At 31.9% G+C, this 21,435-nt stretch overlaps 3 protein-coding genes and 1 long non-coding RNA gene across 7 annotated transcripts in view; 2 read left to right on the plus strand and 2 right to left on the minus strand.

The window, feature by feature from the left end:
* Pura (Puratrophin-1-like) overlaps positions 1–2,421 on the plus strand; it is a 71,817-nt gene extending 69,396 nt beyond the window's left edge. For all 4 annotated transcript variants that reach the window (XM_070638630.1, XM_070638631.1, XM_070638632.1 and 1 more), the window contains 4 exons: positions 25–238; positions 315–431; positions 495–776; positions 860–2,421. In XM_070638630.1, the coding sequence (XP_070494731.1) occupies positions 25–238; positions 315–431; positions 495–776; positions 860–1,275 (1,029 nt within the window). In that variant the 3' untranslated portion in view covers positions 1,276–2,421. The remainder of the gene's footprint in view (positions 1–24; positions 239–314; positions 432–494; positions 777–859) is intronic.
* A 7,855-nt stretch (positions 2,422–10,276) lies between these two features.
* On the plus strand, positions 10,277–15,097 carry LOC139089205 (potassium/sodium hyperpolarization-activated cyclic nucleotide-gated channel 1-like). Its single transcript, XM_070638671.1, has 9 exons — positions 10,277–10,358; positions 10,944–11,139; positions 11,221–11,370; positions 12,684–12,885; positions 13,012–13,125; positions 13,263–13,668; positions 14,324–14,430; positions 14,588–14,734; positions 14,873–15,097. Exons 1-9 carry the CDS (start codon positions 10,277–10,279, stop codon positions 15,095–15,097), a joined length of 1,629 nt encoding a protein of 542 aa, XP_070494772.1.
* Positions 15,098–15,501: 404 nt separating this feature from the next.
* Positions 15,502–15,837, minus strand: LOC139089229 (uncharacterized). The gene is made up of 2 exons (XR_011544278.1): positions 15,791–15,837; positions 15,502–15,731 (listed from the first exon to the last, which is right to left on the minus strand). It is a non-coding gene; the product is annotated as an uncharacterized lncRNA (long non-coding RNA).
* A 95-nt stretch (positions 15,838–15,932) lies between these two features.
* On the minus strand, positions 15,933–17,624 carry LOC139089206 (uncharacterized). The gene is made up of 9 exons (XM_070638672.1): positions 17,559–17,624; positions 17,303–17,440; positions 17,169–17,210; positions 17,030–17,093; positions 16,648–16,724; positions 16,266–16,380; positions 16,104–16,174; positions 15,999–16,040; positions 15,933–15,949 (listed from the first exon to the last, which is right to left on the minus strand). Exons 1-9 carry the CDS (start codon positions 17,602–17,604, stop codon positions 15,933–15,935), a joined length of 612 nt encoding a protein of 203 aa, XP_070494773.1. The 5' UTR covers positions 17,605–17,624.
* Positions 17,625–21,435: the final 3,811 nt, after the last annotated feature.

A 21,435-nucleotide genomic window follows, 5' to 3' on the forward strand; every position in this document is an offset into this window, starting at 1 on the left:
GATTGGTTTTCTATTTGCATACAGAATCTAGACATTTACATTTATAAGAACAGCATAAAGACATCCGATATTGGATTGACGGCAAATGTTGGCAATTCGCCAACGAAATTTGAGATTTGGTTTAGAAAACGTAAGCCTGGTGATACGTGGACACTGCAGAGTATGAATGAAGAAATTAAGAATGCATGGACTGAGGAAGTTTCAAAATTGCTTTGGCAACAGGCCAAAAGGAACAGAGGTACGGATGACATTAATTATTTGCTTATTTCCGTTAAAATATTTAAAATTGCAATTTTATTCATTAATAAATGTAGAAGTAAGAATGGCTGAAATGTCTTCAATGGGAATTGGAAGCAAGCCTTGTCTTGACATCAGGCCGAGTTGTGATCAAATTAATGACAGATCAATTAGCTTCTCACAACTTGGAAAAGGTAAATCATCTTATATCTTTTTATTATCCACAAAAATCCTCAAATTTTCCATTTCAACAACAGCACCCAAATTCCGCAACTCATTTGTCGGTTCACTACCCGACACAAAATCATCAGCCCGTCGTCCAAACTCAATTATCTCACTAAGCTCATCCGCATCATCGGGCGGCTCATCAGTATCATCAGCATGCACCAAATTAAATCATAATAGCGACGAATCAGAACGACCTCAAAGCCACTGCCGAGATTCACAGAAAGATAAGAAGAATATGAAGCAGGATAAAAATGTGCCATGTAAATTTAAATATTCACGTTCAACAACGGTTGTGAGTCAATGCTCAACAGGTAATTGGAAACTTAACTGTCATATGGAATTAACCTTTTCAAGTAACTGCATTTCATATGTCTCATATTAATTTAATTCACAGAGAGTGGAATTCTTGCTGACTTCTCATCGCTAAGCCCTGAAGAATGCCTTGAAAATCCACTTTGGCCGTCATCATCACTAACCGGAATTTCACTTAAGAAATCAAATAGCGTATTAACATCTGTATCAGCATCATCTGGTGCATCTGTCTCAACAACATCATCCTCATCATCATCATCAGCAAATTCAACAAGTTATGGTAAGAATACAAGCATCAGTAACAGTAAAGAATCATCTGCACTTGTTTCCTCAAATAAAATTAAGACGATAAACAATAATAGTAATAATATGAGTAATGTTATTGTTAAGAAAGATGAATCCTCATCTTCACTTGATAAATCATCCCACAAATCAAACAGTAATTCCAGTATTTCCGATGTTTATTTAAATGAAAATAATGTTACCGTCCATTTATAAGCAGATCTATTATATCAACTTCATTCCTGCCTTCTACTCAGTTTATCACTACCTTGGGGTGTGTTTTGGGGATGGGGTTGGGTGGATGTCTGGTTTAGAGCTTGTTGTCTATGACTAGAAATTAAATTCAGAGAGTAGGCCCTTAAAATCCAAATAATGACCCGAAAATGCGACGATCAATGTAAATTTCAGAGGTTTGCTGTTGAATCTTATAGCCAGGATGGGTCTGGATATCCGAATGGATATTTCGAACCCCCTCATCACCTTCGCTCCCAAGCACACCCCTATCACTACCTACAAGTCTGCTTTTTATACACTTAAATAGAAATAAATTGATTTTCTACTGTTTCCATCCCTTGAAAATATATGAAAATTTTTCTATCACACAAAAAAACTGCTAGCACTGTCAAATGGAATCAAAAATGAACCTTTTGTAACTTTTTGTACAAAAATAGAACTTTTTTCTAATGAAATGAAAAGATTTTTCTTTCGTTTTTGGATGTCATCGATTTTTTACTTTATTTTCTACACTTCACATCTGTAGAATAGCTAGAAAAAAATGTAAAAAAAATTCTATATATGGATAGAGATGAAGAGATAATATAAAGTTATTTCCATATAGAACTAAAGAGTTTGTCATCTTTTAGAAACTATAGCTTAATATTGAGAGAGATTTATGTATTGATGAAAAGTACCTTGAAGATTACAGCTCTGACTGACAATGAGTGTGCTATGTTTGGATCATATCATGACATAGTTGACTCATTTGACAGTCAGAGCCAACACAGACAACAAAATATAACTTTTTGAAGTTGAATAAAAATAGCAAAAATTTACTAAATATTCTAACTTTGGACTATGAATTAAATAAATTAGATATCCTAAGATCTTAAGGGAAGATAACAAATATATTTATTGGAAAAATTTCTAGTTGAGCTATGAAACTCCTTAAAATAAAATGTTGTGATCACGCGTGCTAATTTTTGATAAGTTAAATATTTCATCTTAGCGATTCATTTGTTGACAAAAAAAGTTTTATCTTCCCTTGGCAAGTCAATGATTTTCTTTCGTGTGTTAATGTGGAATGAGATTTGGTTTAATTTGTAAAATTATTAGGTGCTTTTGGAGATTAATTATATTCAGGATTGATTTGAGATTGAACTTTTGATGGAGATTTCAAGAAGTAATCCTAATTTGTAGAATTTGTAAGGCCACACACCAATGAATCCTAAAAACTGAACTGACAACAATTTTCTCATATTTTTCTTTATTTCTAACCATAAGAGTTGATCAATTTCTGATTGAATAAGTCCTTTTGTGACTGGTTGAATGTCAAGTTCTTAGAATAATCAATATCATCGTAATTCTAATCGTTGTTCTTGGAATTGGTCTAGGGTTCGGACATCTACAGTTATTAACAGTTATCTACAGTTATCTACACTTATCTACAGTTACAAACTGTAGATAACTAACTGTAGATTTTTTGTTCAAAACGAAAATAATCGTTTTAATTTTTGTTCAAAAATCATTTATTTTGATGAATTTATATCAATTTCACCAATTTATGAATCGATTTCATCAACACTAGAGAGAATCACGTCATAAATCTAATTTTTGGTATCAACAATCTTTTAAATCGAAGAATTTACGTAAATAAATATGAATTTTTCAATTTTTTCGTTACTGAGTCTTTAGGATTGCTTGTGACGTTCAATTCTTTCACGAGATCATTCTAAACTGCTCTCTTTTTCGTACAAATTATTCACAAAAAACATTTTTAGAATTTAAACCAGTTAAATTGATTAATATCAAGAATAAAAGGGTTATGGAACCACATTTATAGCCTAAATACACTGTTAATGATGAAAACCTGCAACAAATTAGTGTATTTGATGCGAATAAGGAATAAAAAATTTGTTTGTTTACAAAATTTTCAGATTTGATTTTTTTTCATTTGAAAATTTATCTACAGTTTGCAAACTGTAGATAACTGTAGATTTTCTGTAGATAATCTACATGTTAATAACTGTAGATTATCAGTTAGTATTTTTCCGAACCCTAAATTGGTCCTACAACTAGTTGAATGCAAACTTGTCCAATTGGGATTTAATCAATCGACCATCGTGACTTGAATAAACCTTAATTCGTCTATTGTTGATCTTATCTGATTGTTGATTCCTGGAAGTTGCGGTCGAATTCTTTTTCGTAAATTTTGGTAGTTTCTGATCATTTTGATAAGTTTTTCATATCAAGAAAAGAACAATTTTAAGTAATGTACCAGTAATTCCCATAAAGTTTAATCACAAGGTCTCGAAGAATCGAATTTTCCATGAAGTCGAGTAGATTCAAGTACACTTTTTCATCCAAATTCTGAATCGACTTCAAGCTTTGCATCAATCAGAGTCCTTCCTAGTTTTCTGAAGTGTTCCAACAAAATCTCGTCAATCAATCTCCAAAAGCTTATCATCCTCTTAAATTCACTGATCATTTTCTTATCCTTCTAAGAAAATCACTCCAAACTTCCTTGCTAGATAGTGCTATTCTTTAAAAAAAAAGAAGAAAAAAAAATCATTATATATTTACATACCTTACATACTATTAAGAATTATTATATAGTTCTTTATATTACTTAAGAAGATATATATTATAAAATGTAATAAATATGATTATGTTATAATTACTACTGTGTATAAAAACAAAAGATTGGCCATTTTACATCCATTTTATATTTTTCATTTACTTTTATTATTTTATTGAAATTATTGGAAATTTAAAAGAAAAATTCTATTGTAATGCATTAATATTTATGTTGTATTAAAAAAAATCATAAAAAAACAAGAAAGAATTATGAATCAAGAAAAAATTGATAGATGCTGCTATTGCCTATGAAAAATAAAAATTTGAAAATTTATTTGTAGAAACGAAAATATCTGAATCTTTATTAACATAAGTAAATATTTATGTTGCCTCATTGATGTGTTTTTTGCTTACTTTTCAGCAATGTTATTGATTTTGGAAGGAAAAAATTGATTGAATTTTTGGATGTCCATCTTACAATTTTTCAGAATTTTCGTTTAGATCCAATTTGATGCCAAATTTAGGAGGATTCCAATTGATGGTAATAAAAGTTGTTTAGCGGATCCTTGAACGTTCCGTGGCTGAGTCTTATTCACTAAATTCCCTCAAGTATTGTTCCTGGTGTATCTCGTAAGGCTATCCCTAACAGGCAAAGAAGCCGCGAATGATCATTTTGTATCATTAAAGCAGGCTCTTTGCTTGTTATAGTTATGAAACCAGGACAGAAGAGGTAAAGTATTCAACAATTTGACTCCCGCATATATAGCCAGCTAAGTGTACAAACTAGGTGACAGAGTCAGCAACAGAGTCAGATGGAAAGCCTTCGGTTGTAACCTAAATTCCACATAGAAACATGATTTACAGAGGTAGTAGAAGTATATAGCCACCCTATCATCAATACCGTAAACCTCATCATATTTTGATTCTAAATTAAGGATAAAATAAAGAGAAAAGCTGACGACCTTTAATGTAGCATAAAGTAAAAACAGCTGCGAAAGCTTCATTTCTTCGAAATCAGATTAATTTATTATCCGTGAAAATTCCTCTGAAATGTTTTTGAAATAAGAGATTCAAATGAAAACGAGAGCCTTGAAATGTTCACTTTTATCATGAGTGAAGAGAGCTTACGGAGGATTAAGTGTATTTACTGTAATGTATCTGCTTGTGCTTGAAGCTATGATAATTTTTTTAAGAGTTAATTCTATATTAAATAAGCATTTTTGAGAAAGATTTGGAAATTTCAAGACTATTGTATTATTTCTGCGAATACTATTTGCAGTAATGGTGCTTAAAGAATTTAATTTAATTCATCATCTAGTTAAAATTGTTTCAGCATGACATCATTTTATTACAAATTCTTATTATGCTTGCCATTTCTAGACAAATCTCTAACCATTATTATTCTTATAAAAAAAGTTACGAATGTTTTTGTTTATATAAATACAATTATAAGGCTTCCATGGCTTCGGGTTTTAAAAGAGTCAAACGAAAATAGAATTTTTGAAGTTGTTGACAAGTTGGTAATTTTGTCAGGGTATCATTAGGATCTGTGGTCAAGTGGCTAGAGTTTGGAGTTCACTTAGATGAAGTCGTGGACCTGATTCAAACTAAAAGCAAATCTCACTTCTGTTCCGATAAGTTTTTGGACAGAAAATCTTTTGAAGCCTTTCTTTCACCTCTTCATCTTCATAGCCCGAGCTACACAAGTGAAAAAGCCAAGTGACAGCCTTGTGGAAGCCAAATATAAGCGACTTCCATTTGGTTTTAATAACAAAGACTAAGTGAGGCTTATAGAATTCCGTGGCAGAGTCTTCTCCATTTATGCCACTCGGGTAGCACATCAGATGCTAGACATCACACACAAATAACCCCCAAATCAGAAAATACTTTCATTTTCATTCTATCCATACCAAAATCTGCCAAAATATCTCATATCTTCATCATAATTCATGTCTTTCTTCTTCTTCTTCATCATCCCATAATGATTCCATTTATTTTCCAATCAGACTCAACGAAGTGCAAAAATAAAATAAATCAATTTGAAGCCATAAAAATCAAATTTCAGCTGATTGAGCGATAATTACGTTCCGACCAAAAAAATAACTCTACATGGTTACTAATTCAAATCGCTTGAAATTTGTGTACAATTTCACATTGCCAGTGTCAGTAATGAGATTTAATTATCAGGCAAGGACAATAAAGCATGAGAAATTGAATGAAACCTTGGGATTTATTGAATGGAAATTAAAAAAGAGCAACAAAGTGAAAATGAATGAGTGCTGAACTGTCAAAATTCTCCTTCTTCAATTCAATTAATTTATCAGCTTGCAGCTGATTCCAAATATGGATAATGGCTTTATTTATATTTTTTTGAAGAATTGAAATTGGATCAAAGCATTTGACATGGTTGCAATTAATTTTATAATAAGCTTGTTTGTCAAGTTAAGGTTAATTGTAAAGTACTTTCAAAGGAAACTGGATTCTTTATATCGACAGTACGACTTTCAATATTATTAAAGCTAATCTTAAAAGCTCTCTTTTTAATGAATGCTTTGATAGCTGCTTATCATTGAAAGTATTTTCTTTAAGAGTCCCGAACAGCACAATGTGTTTATCATCGCTGCCGTCGTCGTTAGATTGACGATAAGTCTCAAAGTTGCACTGTTGGCAGATTTCAATCCATTTTTATGGAGTAAAATGCTGCCTGCGATATTGTGCTGATCGGGAATGTTGCTCGTTACATGCTGTTCAATTGGAATAGATTTATTATTATAGCTGTCTTAGAAAGGATGTATGCTTATATGATAGAGTAAATTGAATTACTTTTGTCAATAGAAGTAGTTCAATAACACTCTATTCATCCTGTGCCCTTGAAATATGTATAGGAACTTCGAACATACTCACCTAAATGAGCGTGTCAACAACAAATATTCAACAAAATACGAAGACAGTCATCATCATCATCATACCGATGAGATAACATCGAAGATAAAAATACCGAAAAAATTGAACTTTCTTTTGTTTCTAAGAAAGAAGCCACGAGACTGTCGAGAGAAAAAAATGTCAAAAAGCCTGAGAAAATGCAATTTTACGTCTTGCTCAATTAACCAGCATTTCTTTATGTCATCTTTAATAGGAAAAAACTTCCATCAATCATCTTCGATAATTTTTGGCAAATTTTTTTAATTACAAATATTTCCATAAAAATAAACGAAAATTAAGGAACAGGAACTCGTCTTGATGGTTAATTGACTCGACTTTCTGTCATCTCCAAGAAGTAACGCAATGAAATAAGCAACGAGTCACCGTTGGTGGCTTTTTTTGCAACATACCGCACGCTTGTTAAATTTAATGAAATTTCCCATATATTGCCATCGAATTTTGTTTACAGTAATTCTTATGTCTGTCTATGTGTGTGTGTGTGTATGTCTCATCTCACTGTTGCGTTGTCTGATGATTAAATCTCAAAAACTGCCATAAATGGAAAACTACATGATTGGTAACAAAGTGTGAAGTGAAATGTTACAGTTCCAATAAGAAGCTATAAAGAAGAAGAAATTCGATTTCATCTTATCATTCACATCATCGCTAGTTAACCAGCCATCATCATCGACATCATCGTTATTGCTATTTGGTGCTCGTGCTTCATTAAAATGAAGTTCCATTTAGAAGAGATGAAAAATATTTTTGCTCATATCAGTCAATCAATTTAAGGAATAAAATTCAATTCACTTTCGCTTACTTTTCTTATTTTGATAATTCTTCATCACATTGCATGCATAAATGGATGGAATTTTCTCATCTTGTTATGGATGTTCAACGGAAATTGACTGAAAAAGTGCCTGATTCCTTTAACAGTTTCGAGTATTTTATAATTAATTAATCAGTGAGAAAAGAAGAAAGAGAAACAGAATTGGAAGAGGTGATGATCAGTGCTGTTGACTATTTAAGGTGTCAGAAAGTGTTATTCAACTTTAGCTTAGAGTGGATTTAAGTTTTGTAGCTCTGAAAATCTTAATAAGGACTTGTTTGTAGTTGAAATGATTAAATTGTATATGAAAGCTATTTTGATTGGTTTGAGACAGATTTGTTGAATCTGCTATAGATGCTGAATAGATGATGTATATCAAAAGAGCTATGAAGTTGATTTTAACAAATAGATGTTTATAGTTTGATGATTGTAAACAAACTAAATATGAGTATGAAAGGGGCTTACAACTATAACAGGGGATATCAACTCACTTATGATTTAATTCAATTTAAATATGAAATGACCGTTAAAATATTCTGTCCAAAATCTCCGAACAGCAAAAATCTGTTAATCAATCCTATGCTGACACCAGGCTGCAGTGACTTTGACATCGTCCCGAATTCAATCTGATTCCAATGTCCGTAGAAGGATTTTTAATCGATTATCCGATTTATCCTATTTGGGATCAAATTCAATTTTGAGAAAAGTCCAAAACTAAGTCTCGATTGCCTTGAAGCATCAACTCTGCAATAAAAATTCACCATGAATGAAACTCGATGAAAATAATAAATTTACCAAGCAGATTGTTATTTAAAGTTCATTCATAAGGAGATTATTACAAGTCTCATGTCATCTCGATGTATTTAAATATTTTTTTGTAATCCACTGTTAAAGAAAATTAATTAATTAATTAACTGTTTAATTGAATCATCAATCAAGTAATTCTCTCAAGTTGAAGTAAATCTCCTTAAAGTCTTTCGATACAATGGAGAGAAAAGAAATGTTAAATGCAAAAGATGCAGTCACACGTTTAATAATAAATGCTACAAAATAAAGCATGGAATCGCTTATAGCAAGTAGAAGAGGAAATACTATAAAATGATAAAAAGTCGAATATTAAGGCATTGCCATGATCATGAATTGCTGAAAGAAGAAGAAATGAAGTTCAATAAATTTCGGCATCATTGTTGAAAAGTAAAAGTTTCTTTTGGTCTTCGTTTTTCTTGTGTTTTTTGCTCGTTTTTAACCATAATGTAATAATTTCATTCGGCTGTTATTTCCAATTTGAACTTTATGATGATTTTTGTGTTTTTTGTCTTCAACTTCTTTCATTCATAATTCCAATTTTGATCATCTTTCTATAAACTTGTGTAGAGTTTTGGGTGGCGTCCCAGTTGGAAATTTAGTGTTTGAGGCATAAGGTGTTAACGTATGAGGTTAAGGCATCTTGAACTGGCTGAACACGATGGATTGATATGATCTGACATATTTAGGCAAGTCTGCCAGTTTATACATAAATATTCCTGATTAAGGAATTTGAATTAATTAAATTAATTCCGGCAGAGTTCTCAATATTCCGAATTGGAAGTAGTTATCTTGCTGTCTACAGACGTTCTCTAAAGGAGCCAATGAGCTGCAGCCAAGGAAATAAGTAAGTATTTTTCGATATATCAATTTTGACATCCTTTATGCTAAGAATATTAGATTTAGCTACGCATTTTGATATAATCCCTCCTACTTCATAAATTATTACTTCACAACTATTCCAGCTTTCAATTTAAGAGTATCATGCTGTCGATTCCAAGATTAATCCTCAATTCCATAAGCCTTGGTAACGCCACCACTAAAACAACAGCTCCAAATGATACACTCCATTATTTTGCATCTTAAATCACTTAGAATTCCAGAAGCATGAAATAATTGTATACTTACAAAAACGGATACAAAAATTATATCCATACCGGCCCGCATGTTCTCAAAATAACATTAACAAATCAAATATTTTCTCACCACGAACAAATCTTTGTACTTTTTTTCGATACATGTACCAAACCCTCAAGGCAATTTTTCATCAATAATTCCTTCCTGGGTGATTTACATTAAAAGTCGTGCTTTACCATTGAATATTTATTGTTTTATATCCAAATTCAGTTTCACACAAAAATATTTATAAAACAAAAGAAGAAAGACACAAACTTTTGAGCTTTGTTTGTTTAATTAAAGACGTATTTTTTGCTTTTGGCATTGAAAAGAAATTTTTGTGGATGTTTCTCATCGATCGATTCGGAAGAAAGTGATACGAACATGTTTTTTGCCTTTGTGTCCAATTTACAAGAAAGAAATCATCCATAAGTAATTTACATTCATGATTTTACACGGTGTACACACAAATTATGTTCAATAAGTCTATTAGTCATGCTTATAAAGATTTAAATGAGCATTTTGGAGACTTTGACCTTCCATTCATTTTTACACAAACTTTTCACGATGTAACCGTTTTACATTTACAAATCTTCCGCTTAGTTTAAATCATAATCAATTGACTATTTATCATCTCATTCATTGACTTCAATTATTATTGATGATTGTAGTAGACATTGAGCAACAAATTTGTGTTTTTATTGATATTCAATTCATTTTGAGGAGTGTTGTTAAGCGCGTATAACAAGAACAATGAAAAAAGTATCCGGAGGAAGTAGCGAAAGGAAACTGACATTCGATGATGTCACTATTGAGCACAAATGCATTTTGCCAGGTGAATAAAATATTTTATTTTTGAGTGCCCTTGAAATGAATCTTAATTGATCAGTGCTGATTTTTTGGCGCAATTTATGTAGTTTTTGGATTGAATGATGGGTGTTGTCGATGGTTTGACTGTTGTCTGCATGAGTTGTAGTCTATGAGTGAGTTTCCTTAATTTACTTTGAATTCTTCACAAATGAATGCAGTTTTGACTGATTTTTGGCATGCAAATTGCTTATATAGTGGCATAGAACGGAAGGAGCTAGTTAGACTCAAGGCTAGGATGCAGTGATTTTCAATTCTACTCTTGGTATTGAGCTATGCTGGTTCTAATTACGTTTAACATACGCATAAGATTTAGAATATATTAAACAGGCTTGCGGCTATCTCTGTTAGGGTATCCTAAAGTTTCGGCTTCAACATGGGATCCTTGTCAGTATCGGCACAAGGGTTTCCATACAAGTTTCTATGTTTTTTGAATCCAAGTTCAAATTCTCCTCAGAATCTTAATTAAGATGTAACACATAACCTACAAATGCGCCACAATTCGGCATTCTAATTAACATTCCTAACTAATTCCTTTTCATTCATTAACCAGCTCGCCCAGATATCATTAAGAAACGCGTTTCAGATGATAATAAACCAGTTTCATTTCTTCTTCGTCACATTGTAATTTGGGATGATAACCCAAACACGAAAAAACACTTTCAATCAAGTGATGCAGTCTATAAGGAAATTATACGTCACATATTCAGTAATTATTGGTACATTATACACCCATACAGCCGCTTCAGGTGAGATTTAAAGTGAAATGCAGACACGCAATTTATTTACAAATTTTTTTTTCTCTTTTTCTTGCTACTTTTGCTGTCTAGATTTTATTGGAATTCAATCATGTCAATAATTTTGCATCTACTCTTTCTACATATTCCAATAACTTATGCTTTCTATCTAGATCTTCACAATAACGAGATTTGGTCTATATCCATTGGCATTGTTCTCAATTTCTTCTGTTATCTGGATTTGTTTTTCAATTTTATTACTGGATATAAGACTAGGCATGGCAATTTTATTGTCCTAAATCAAACTTCAATTATTCGGTAAACAACAATATTTTTTCCTATATTCTTTCCTTTGGGGATTGTCTGTAAATGATGTCAATTGAGAAATTTTACTATTTTACTCATTGGCAACTCAACGATCTTGGATGGAAAATGGCATGCAGCCCCAGAGAAACTTAGACATCATTTATGATCAACTTCTTGGATATAAAGCACACAACTATTTACGTCTATTGTCTTACCTTGAAGCCATAAAGATCTCATTTTCCTATTCTTGCTTACTTCTTTCAATTGCATATTCAAGCAAATAAAGTGTAATTGAAGGGGAGTTAAATAAAATAAATGATAAAGTGGGTGTGGCTCATAATATTTGCTCTCCTTATGTCTATTTGTTGTGGCTTTAAATTAAAATCAAATTACATTAAATTTATTAAACTAGAGCGGTCGAGGGAAATTGATAAAAAAAAATTCAATTACAATTCAATGAAACTTTTTTTGTGATGGAAATAGAAGTAGTGTGTGGGTGATAGGATTGGAATACCTCTGCAGTTGCTATTTTGGTCAGTTAATTAGCTTCCAAGGGGAATGTGGTTATTTATTAGGTTTATTTATGGAAGTCATAAGTTAAGTTTTGAAAGTTCATAATTATAGAGTCATATCCACAGGAGATTTGATTAAGTTTTAGAGAATATGACGTCGGTTGAACTTTGTACTTCATGAAATTGTGTAGGATGTACAAATTTCATTCATTTTTAATTTTGTGTGTAATTCGTGGCATCCTTTTGCTTACTCGGTCGCTGACAACTGTTTGCTCATTAATTTTTGATTTGGCTCGTGATTCATGGGCTCCCTTAGATGACTCAGTCGCTGGTTGACTGTTTGCTAATTACCATCATCAATTACAATCATGTTTCTATTCATAGTCTTCTTCAATTGGTCCTTTCGTGTGATACACGTGATATTTTGCCATCCACAAGATCCTTCATATTCAGGGATTAGAATCAGCATCTTCCCAATAGCAGGTTTCTCAATTATACTAAATTATACCTTAATGTCTTATCCTAAATTCAAAATATCAAAATCAGAACCAAGAATCAAACTGGAACATGTTACTATAGAACTTTACGCCTATAGCTATGCTATACACTGACTATCAAGTATGTGTCAGCATTGTTACCAAAATTACTTCCAAAACATTCAATCAAGCAGTCATTTCTCCATCAGACATCTCCTTAAACCATCTTAACGATAAAATCTAACTCTTGTTACCTTTTCAGAAATTACTTACGTAGCCAATTTGCTTTTGACTTCCTATCAACGTTACCATTCGTTTCAATTTATCGACTTATAGATATTCAAAATCCCATAAAGGCTACAGCCTCAATCAGAATAATAACATTTCATATTGTCTTCTTATTCAAATTCTTGCGATTTTCATCGATATTTCGTGCACAAAATTACATTGATGATCTTATGACTGTAAGTATACGATGATTGTTGATTATAGACATTCTTAGTTATTATTGAACATAAAAAGCAATTGAGGAATTTGATAAGTGTGCACTTGAGTATTAAAATCATGATTTTTGTGTGTATATATTCCAGAAAATCAAATTGAGTCATGTGACGAAGATAATCATTGTTCTCATGCTGCGCACCGTAATGTTCATTCAATTTTCCATTTGCGCATTCAAGGCTGTCGCTTCGAGTATATTTTATGTAAGGCGACGTTTATAGTTATTATTATTACACATCACTTCATTCTACATATTTTTTATGTACAGCACTGGAATGTTTGATATGTTTTAGACACATAGACATTGAATTATGTTGATTGATATCAATTCTCATTGCAGTATTTATATCTTCCGGATCAAATGAGCCCTGCAATTGTCGAATTACTAAACCCTGATATTCCATTCTACATCAAATATTCTCGAATCCTTGACTTTATCATTTGGGCATTCTTTGATACATCGTTTGGTAGTGACACGGATGTTTACATTCCAGGAAAATTAATCTCAGCAGGATGTATGTTCATTGGACTTGCTTACAATATTTATATTCTTGTACAAATTTTAAGCATTATGAACATTATTCATGCAACGAGAACAAAATATTATGAAGTTATGAATCAATTGAATGCATATATGAAGAAAAAGCAATTCCCGATGCATTTACAGCAGAGATTGAAGTTCTTTTATAAGAAGAAATTTCGTAAATCATATTTTAAGGAAGATGAAATTTTAAACATATTATCTGGTGAGTGGAATAATTGGTTATGGCACTTTTTACATTTATGTTCAATTTGTATGCTTAACTAGATTTGATTGGATATTTTAAGACAACATAGTGGTTAAAATGGTGGGTTTGCATGCAAGGTGTTGAGACATTTTGTTGGAAGTTTAGAGAATTTTGATAAATTTTGGCTTAAATTATGATTCGTGCAATTGTTCTTTGTCTAATATTTGTAGAGAACAATTTAATAGGGTATATAGTCAACTAAACTGTGTATATGGGTGACTGGGGATGCAGGACACCGGGTAGACTCAGCAACAAATCAAAAAGCACTGTTATTCACAACATTACCCCCAATATCCCCCTCTGTGACCATTCAGAAGTATTTCTCACGCTTATAAATTTCTCAAAACCATCAAGTATGTCTAATAAATAAACAACCATCCCTTGGTGGTAAGCCAACACTTAATATTTACGTCCTGATCGAATAAATGTAATCTCACATCGTAAACACACAATTGTTCATTAAATATTGTTCGCACACAATTACTATATCCAATAGCTTATTTGCCTCTATGTTGTCTTGTAGAAATCTCATAATAATAATAATTTTTAACGTAAATTTCATTTTATTTTGCCTGAACAGAACCCTTGAAACGTGAAATTTTAATAAATGCAGACAAGTTATTTGTGGAACGCGTAAAGTTGTTTAAAAACATACCAAGTAGTCTGGTCAGCTCAATTGCTGCCAGTTGCAGAAAGGAGCAATTCCTTCCTAATGATCTGGTAAATTCCATTCGACGTAATTTTGTTTTTTTCTCTCACTTTTCATCCATTCTTCTACACTGCCTTTCACAATTACCGGAGAGAAGTTTGAGTCTTGGCATTGTTGGCTGGAATTAATACATTGATTCACAGTTTTTTATTATTATTGTACATACAGATTGTTAAAGCAGGAACAGATGGTGAATGTATGTTCTTTATTGCATCAGGAAGCGTTTGCGTAACAACCTCAAACGGCCAAGAGTTATGTCATCTAGAAGATGGTGATTATTTTGGCGAAATTGCCTTCGTCTTAAAGAACAGAAAGGTGAGGAACAGAAGAAGTTGAGAAAAAATTTAAATTATTGCCAATCTTCTCATAAATTGATAATTTTTTCCCTTCTTTCTGCCTTTCCATTATATATTTTCTCATGGCATGAATTCCTCTTGATTTTGCCCCCTCAAGCGCATAACCAATGTAATAGCCATTGAATTTTGTGAGATTTATATTCTCGATTATGCCAATTTAAAAAAATATGCACAAATTAATGGTACAATTATGCAAAAGCTCACCGACTCCGCAAATAAGCGTATGGAAGTGACACTTGAAGCCGAAGAGATGTTTAAGAAGCAATTGGATGAGAGAATTCGTGAATCTGCTCGGGAATCATTTGGATATGATTTTAATTAAGGAAACTCATTAATAACTTTTTGTGTGTGTCTGAATAATTTGTTCAACACCTTAAGACATAGTCTGAAATTCAGTCATTTATTAAGTTCTAACACTTTAATTTTTTATATAAGACTGAAATTACATTAAGGCAGACACCAAAATTGGATGTGTACGCGCAAAAATGAATAAAATGTGAAGTGAAAATGGATTGTGGTTGCTGCCGCAAAGATGTGTAGAATAAGGCAATGTAAGATTTTTTTTACGCCTTACTTTGTCATTCCTTCTTCTTGCTTTTCTTAGCGGTTTATAGCAATTTATATTATATCATGTTTTCCTTCCTCATTGATTTCATATTTTAATACGCAACAGTGTTACCGATGCTGGAATTGTGGGTCGAGAACTTATGTTAAGAAAGTCCAAAATTCGATTAAAAATTCTTTTTTATTAATCCTGAGACATATACCGTCAATATCGTGTACCCTATTTACATATATACATAATATTGTAATTTATTACAGTTCATGATGGTGCGGCAAATTTGGACACTCTTCCGTTTTTATACATTTTCTGTCCTTATTTCGGACATATCCTTTTTGACAAAAACATCCTTTTTTGTACTGTTGTCCGCAAAAATATGCTCTTGGGTGCTCACCTATTAATATTGATACATAAATTTCATTAAATAAGCATACTTTGTAGTCTAGAACTTACATGTTGGATCGGCACAGACTGAAAGGATAGAATGAAATAAATTAAAGAATTATTAGTAAAATATATGGAAAGTTATGCGGAAATTTGATTGGAATTTTTGGGTATGAGAACATCGAGAGCCTTTTTGGTTCCATTAGATAGCTCAAGCCGTGTTTGTTGCTTTTATGATGATTCTCATGATTAGCTATGCAAAATTCACTATACTCACTTTGGTAACGCTTCAGGTATTCCTCATTTTCCCCACATTCAGCTAGAATTGTCAGAAATTGTCTAATTATAGCAAAAAAACTTCTTTAAAACTATCAAAACTCACGATCAGGACAGTCTTCTAAAAGAATGCATCTTCTATGCTTATCCCGAACATATCTGTCTTTGCAGTAGCATCTAGTAAGAGTAACACATTTTCAGCATAATCAGCCCAATAAATAATCACAAAAAATATTTTAATACACCGGAAATAATCAAGAAATCTTACCCCTTTTTACAAATAGCTGGACACATCATATCATGTGGTAATGGCTTACTGCATGTTGCTTCACAAGATGCAATCTGTCCGCACTCACTGTAGGTTTCATTTTTATGGCATGCCGCTAAAATCAATAAAAATAAGAAGATTTTTAATTGATTTTTAAATGACCACATATGTACGTCAATTTTTTTGTCTTAAAGAAATTTAATTAACAGTCGTTAAATGATTAATTGTATGAAAGACACAGACACTTTATCTTTTGCTAAATATTTGGTTTGGTCAGAAAGTTTAAGTAGCCAAACCTTAAATTTGTTAATGTTTCCGAGCAATTAAAATGAAAGAATTTATTTTTTTATGGTTCAACATAAAAATTTCATTCCATGCTTACTTATTGGTTTTGGACATTCGTCGATATGAACACACTTATTCTCCTTATTGCGAACATAACCAGACTTGCAAAAGCATCTAAAATCGAAAAAGAATCGAGAAATTAATTTAATTTGATAAAATAAATCAATTTTATTGCGATTCATGTAAATGCCGGTATCGTATCGGCACAGCTGCGTAGTCAGGGATTCACACTGATTTAAACTATAATCTCAGTATATATTGGAGATCTCAAAGATACTTCCCTGCGACTTACATCCCGTTATCAAAATTTATAATTGAACTTGTGTCGATTTGTTTCGCATAAATTTCTTAAATGGAGTAAATGCAGTAACATTAAACAGCAGAGGTATTGCCAAATTGAGCAATAATTATTTACTCACCCGGATCGACCACCCAGCATTGATGGGAATGGAGTTTGTATATCACATGTTGGATCTGCTGTTACTAAAGGAAAATAACGAATTACGTCGTTGTGTATGTAAACACAAATGTTCTTGTAAATTCACTGTTTAAACTTACTTGGTGCTCGATCGTAGAATATTTCATTCTCACCACATTGTGCTGGATGGGAGAAAATTTAAATTAGTTTAAAAGTCATTCCAAAAATATGTTTTGGTGATATTTTGCAGACTCATCTATTTTTATAAACTTACGAATGCAGCAGCAACCTCCGTCCTGATGGCGTAGAGTTCCATTTATACAGATGCTTGGCATAGGACAAGGTATTGTAGGTCGAGGACATTTGGTGATCAGATAATAACATTTGTGTATCTTTTTGGCATCAATTTGTACTTTTGAGAAGAAAATAAAGATTTTTGGATTTTAGTTCCTTAATTAAAGCAACTTTATTGTGAAAAATTACAGCCTAGCTCATCAAAAGCTTGAAATGAATCATACTAATTAGTATACCTGTAATGACAGCTAAGGCCATCGACAGAATGAATATAAAATTCATCCTTTCTTATCAGAAACTTATCGATAACTGAAAATATTTTGATAATATGAGTAATTCTCACTTCCAATCCAAAAACACTTGTTTAATCATATTCCAAGTTCTCAGAAAAAAAGACACGAATTTTGGAACTGTCTGTTTCATTTTGGATGTAAAACTTTATTTATTTATAAAGTGTCTTGCCAAGACGCACCAACTGTCTGTTTTGAGTATTTTCTATTAGTTTGCGTGATGATTAAATGGAAATTTTAACTAATTCAGATGAATAATATTATGAGACGTCTAGAGGAGATGCGGCAAAAATAATAAGCGTTTAAAATGTGTGAAAATTTAGTTTGTAAAGTAATTGTATTCTTGTTAGTGATATAAATATTTATGGGTAGTAGAAAGGTGAATAAACTAAGTTAAAGTGAGATTTCGTGTTCGAATTGTTGAGCAGAAACTGCTAGACTTCTGTCAATGACTTAATTTTCAAAATTAAAGCATTTTAGTGACATTTTGTTAAAATTCACATGATTAACTAACTACAGCTGATAGTAACCATAACTAAATGTGGGTTTTGACTCACAAGTGAAGATTGGAGGATTTGAAACCTGAAAATATCAGAATTATTCAACAAATTGACAGCATCTTTATTTAGTACCTGATTATCCATCTCTAATTCAAAAAACCTAATTTATTGCACATAAATCTAACAATATTCAATTACCAAACGTCATTAAACATCTCCAAAAACTCATAAAGTGCTTTCTTCTCCTGACATTTAACAACAAAATGTGTTACACTTGCTTGTCGGTCATAAAATTCAATCAGCCATTTATTCAATATTCCGATGTCAAACCACAAACGCTTGATGACCATTTGAACATTTTTAAAAGTCATAAACGCCTTTTAGGTTTTTGCTTTTATTTCACATTAAAAATGTAAAAAGAAAAAATTCAATCAACAGAATTTGTGGTTTTAAGAACAACGACATCGTAACTTAAAAACCAATTGCACTTTTCTTTGTTATCATGTGTACATTCACATATTCCCATTATGTGCATTGTTATTTTTTTTTAAAGTTCTTTTATGTAAAGTTCGACCGCATTAGTTGCAAAGAATAATGAAATAACGAGAGTGAGAAAGAAAAGAGTTGTGAGGAAAGAAAGGGGCACATGAAAAGTACTCTTTGCAGATCACAGAACGATTAACGCTCGTTAACAAATTAGCAAACATTAATTATTGTTAAACGATTTTGCGGTGAAGCCAAAGTTTTTCATAATAATTTTCAACTGCATTTTTGTACGGAGAAATTGAGTTTTGGTTGGTCTGACTAGCAGATTTAGGTACTTAGGGATGAGAATAGCCTGTTGATGGAGACAGAATGACACTAGTGCCAAACGGGAGCGAGTTGCAGGTGCCATCTACACAAGTTGACCAGCAATGCAAAAGATAGAGTTAAGGCCATGTTGAGGCAACTTAGAACCGACTTCAGAGACTGACTACATTTCACATAAATCATGTATGCATGTCAGACCAATTTTTCATATTTTCTGCCAATATACTGCCTTCATTAGTCCTTTAAATCATCCATTTACCAGAACAGAACTGCATACAACAATCTAATTCAAATGCGCTACAACCAATTAGTCACACTCAACTCCAACATTTTTCATCGCAAAAAGATAAAGAGAAGAAAATTCGCAGTTTGTTAAGTGCCGGAAAGAGGTTGAAGAGATGAAAAAAGAGCATGTGTGCGGCATATTACAAAAAAAAAAAGAGTAACTGAAACATAAATAATGCTAGTGCAATTTATATTTTATGCATAATCGAGACTTTTTATTATTATTATCTTTTTTATAGTTTTGAAACCGATTTTATTTGTGAAACAATTTAAAAGCAATTGGCTTTTTTGTGTCATCAGCATTATTGTTGTTTAATTAATTTTTTGCAATTGAATTAAATTTTATTGAATTTAAAAATTGTGCTGTTTGTGTTAAATGCTCACGTGCTGTTGCTACTTATGGTTTATTTTAATTAAAATGCTATTGAGAAATGAGAACAGAACTTTATTGCTGTAAGAACTGATGTGTAGTTTGGCAATGACGTTTTAGCGACAATTTGTGCATTTGAATCTAAACTGAAGAAGTCGGAACTGATCAGTTCAGCAATTTTCCATTTATTCGTCTATTTAAGACCATTATACACTGTACTCTCTTTATTATGCCAGGAATCCTATAGACTGCGATGAATAAGAACATAAGCATGAAACAGAGCTTCATGGACATCGCTTATGAACGAACCCAACCTCAGAATAATTCAAAATTTCGCAATCAACAGCAGAATTTACTTTCGCAAGCAATCGCGCAATAGAAAGATTTCAATGCTTGACATATTCATATTCACATAAATGAATTTTCTCAAAAAAGTCCATATATGATGGACTCTTTGTATGCAGTCAGCAGTAAGGAAATATAACAAATGCCCATAATGCACAATAGAATATCTGTGGGAACAATGAGAGTCAAAAGAAGGTAAAAACAAAAGAAGAAGAAAAATGCTCAATTGTATGTGTCTCAATTCTTTCTTTTTAAAGAAGTTGCGATTGCCCATGTAAAGACTTGACAAAGTATTCAATCCGAATGAGAGTGAAAGTCATTTAAGCATTGGAACGAGAAGTAAATGAAAAGAAATGAAAAGAAAGATCGTTATTGATCAAATGGTACCGATCTTTGGTTAAATATTATACACATACTTCCTCTCATGCGCCTGCTATGTCCACTGCCTGCTTATACAGTTACAGTATTATTCAATATTCAATACCGTGTGACGAAATATTGCGCAAAAAAAAAGATATCTTCCAACTATGGATATGCTTTATTATTATTATTGAATTCAATTCCAAAGTATTTATCGATTTCTTATAAAATATGAGTAGAAAAAAACGGATTTGAGGAAGTTTCTCTTTCTAAATGCGTCCATATCACTTCTATTGCCGCATCACTATTACGTTTTAATCTTATTAAATGAAATCTGCTTTTTTTTCGTGTATTATTTGTTTCCATTATTCGCATTATCGACTTATCGGCATACCGCAAAAATTCGCAAACTGAATTAAATTCATTTTTCATTATTAATGGAATGACATCAGTATCAAGTGAAAATGGCAAATCCTGTGGTGCTGTGAATGTGCTGAGAAATACCACATATGTGATTATGATATAATTTAGTTCTCATTAGTAGTCGATGATGTGTCTGATGTTATATATAAAAATGAAATGAAAATTAATGATTTGCATAAGGAAGTGGAATTAATGTTTATTTATTATTTTTGTTTCTTAAGCTACATTTGAAGTGTACTGAATATCGAAATAATAAAAAGGAGTGAGAAAGATAGTTCGACGAACTTAAAAATCTCGATGGGATACTTCATGAATAGTTACGTGAATTTTTTTGCTGCTGCTGCTGCTGCTTCTCGATTTCTAGTTTTTTAGTATGAATTGATATTTGAGATGTAATTGTAATTTAAGAGTGGAATTTTACTACTTTTCAGAAGCTTGCAAAATTAAAGTAATTTCAATAAATTTCATTACCGTTATTGAAAGTTTGTCGGAAATTGCAGGCATGCAGACATAAAAAACTGGTCTGTTGCCTTGGATGAACTTTAAGGTACAGCCGAAAAATGTAGACTTGCTCATCTAAAATGCTGCAAATACAGGTCTGATGTTCGCATCCGAACCCTACCGTTATTTATTTAGCCATCGCTTGAAGTTTTAATTTCTAGCTATTAAGAGTTCTATTTATATTGTCGCACAAAATTGAGGCAACAGCAACCTCAAAGCCTAAGATGCA

This window comes from Chironomus tepperi, unplaced genomic scaffold, assembly GCF_022539635.2.
Source record: "Chironomus tepperi strain 1889 unplaced genomic scaffold, CSIRO-AGI_Ctep_v1 contig_176, whole genome shotgun sequence".
Taxonomy (NCBI): domain Eukaryota; kingdom Metazoa; phylum Arthropoda; class Insecta; order Diptera; family Chironomidae; genus Chironomus; species Chironomus tepperi.

Coding starts and splice junctions, on each gene's coding strand:
- LOC139089206 (XM_070638672.1), bottom strand. CDS start 17,604: ATGAATTTTATATTCATTCTGTCGATGGCCTTAGCTGTCATTACAG. Junction 17,094..17,168: donor ATTCTACGATCGAGCACCAA/GTAAGTTTAAAC, acceptor ATTTTCCTTTAG/TAACAGCAGATCCAACATGT. Junction 16,175..16,265: donor CCAGCTATTTGTAAAAAGGG/GTAAGATTTCTT, acceptor TACTCTTACTAG/ATGCTACTGCAAAGACAGAT.
- LOC139089205 (XM_070638671.1), top strand. CDS start 10,277: ATGAAAAAAGTATCCGGAGGAAGTAGCGAAAGGAAACTGACATTCGAT. Junction 10,359..10,943: donor GCACAAATGCATTTTGCCAG/GTGAATAAAATA, acceptor TTCATTAACCAG/CTCGCCCAGATATCATTAAG. Junction 12,886..13,011: donor ACATTGATGATCTTATGACT/GTAAGTATACGA, acceptor TATATATTCCAG/AAAATCAAATTGAGTCATGT.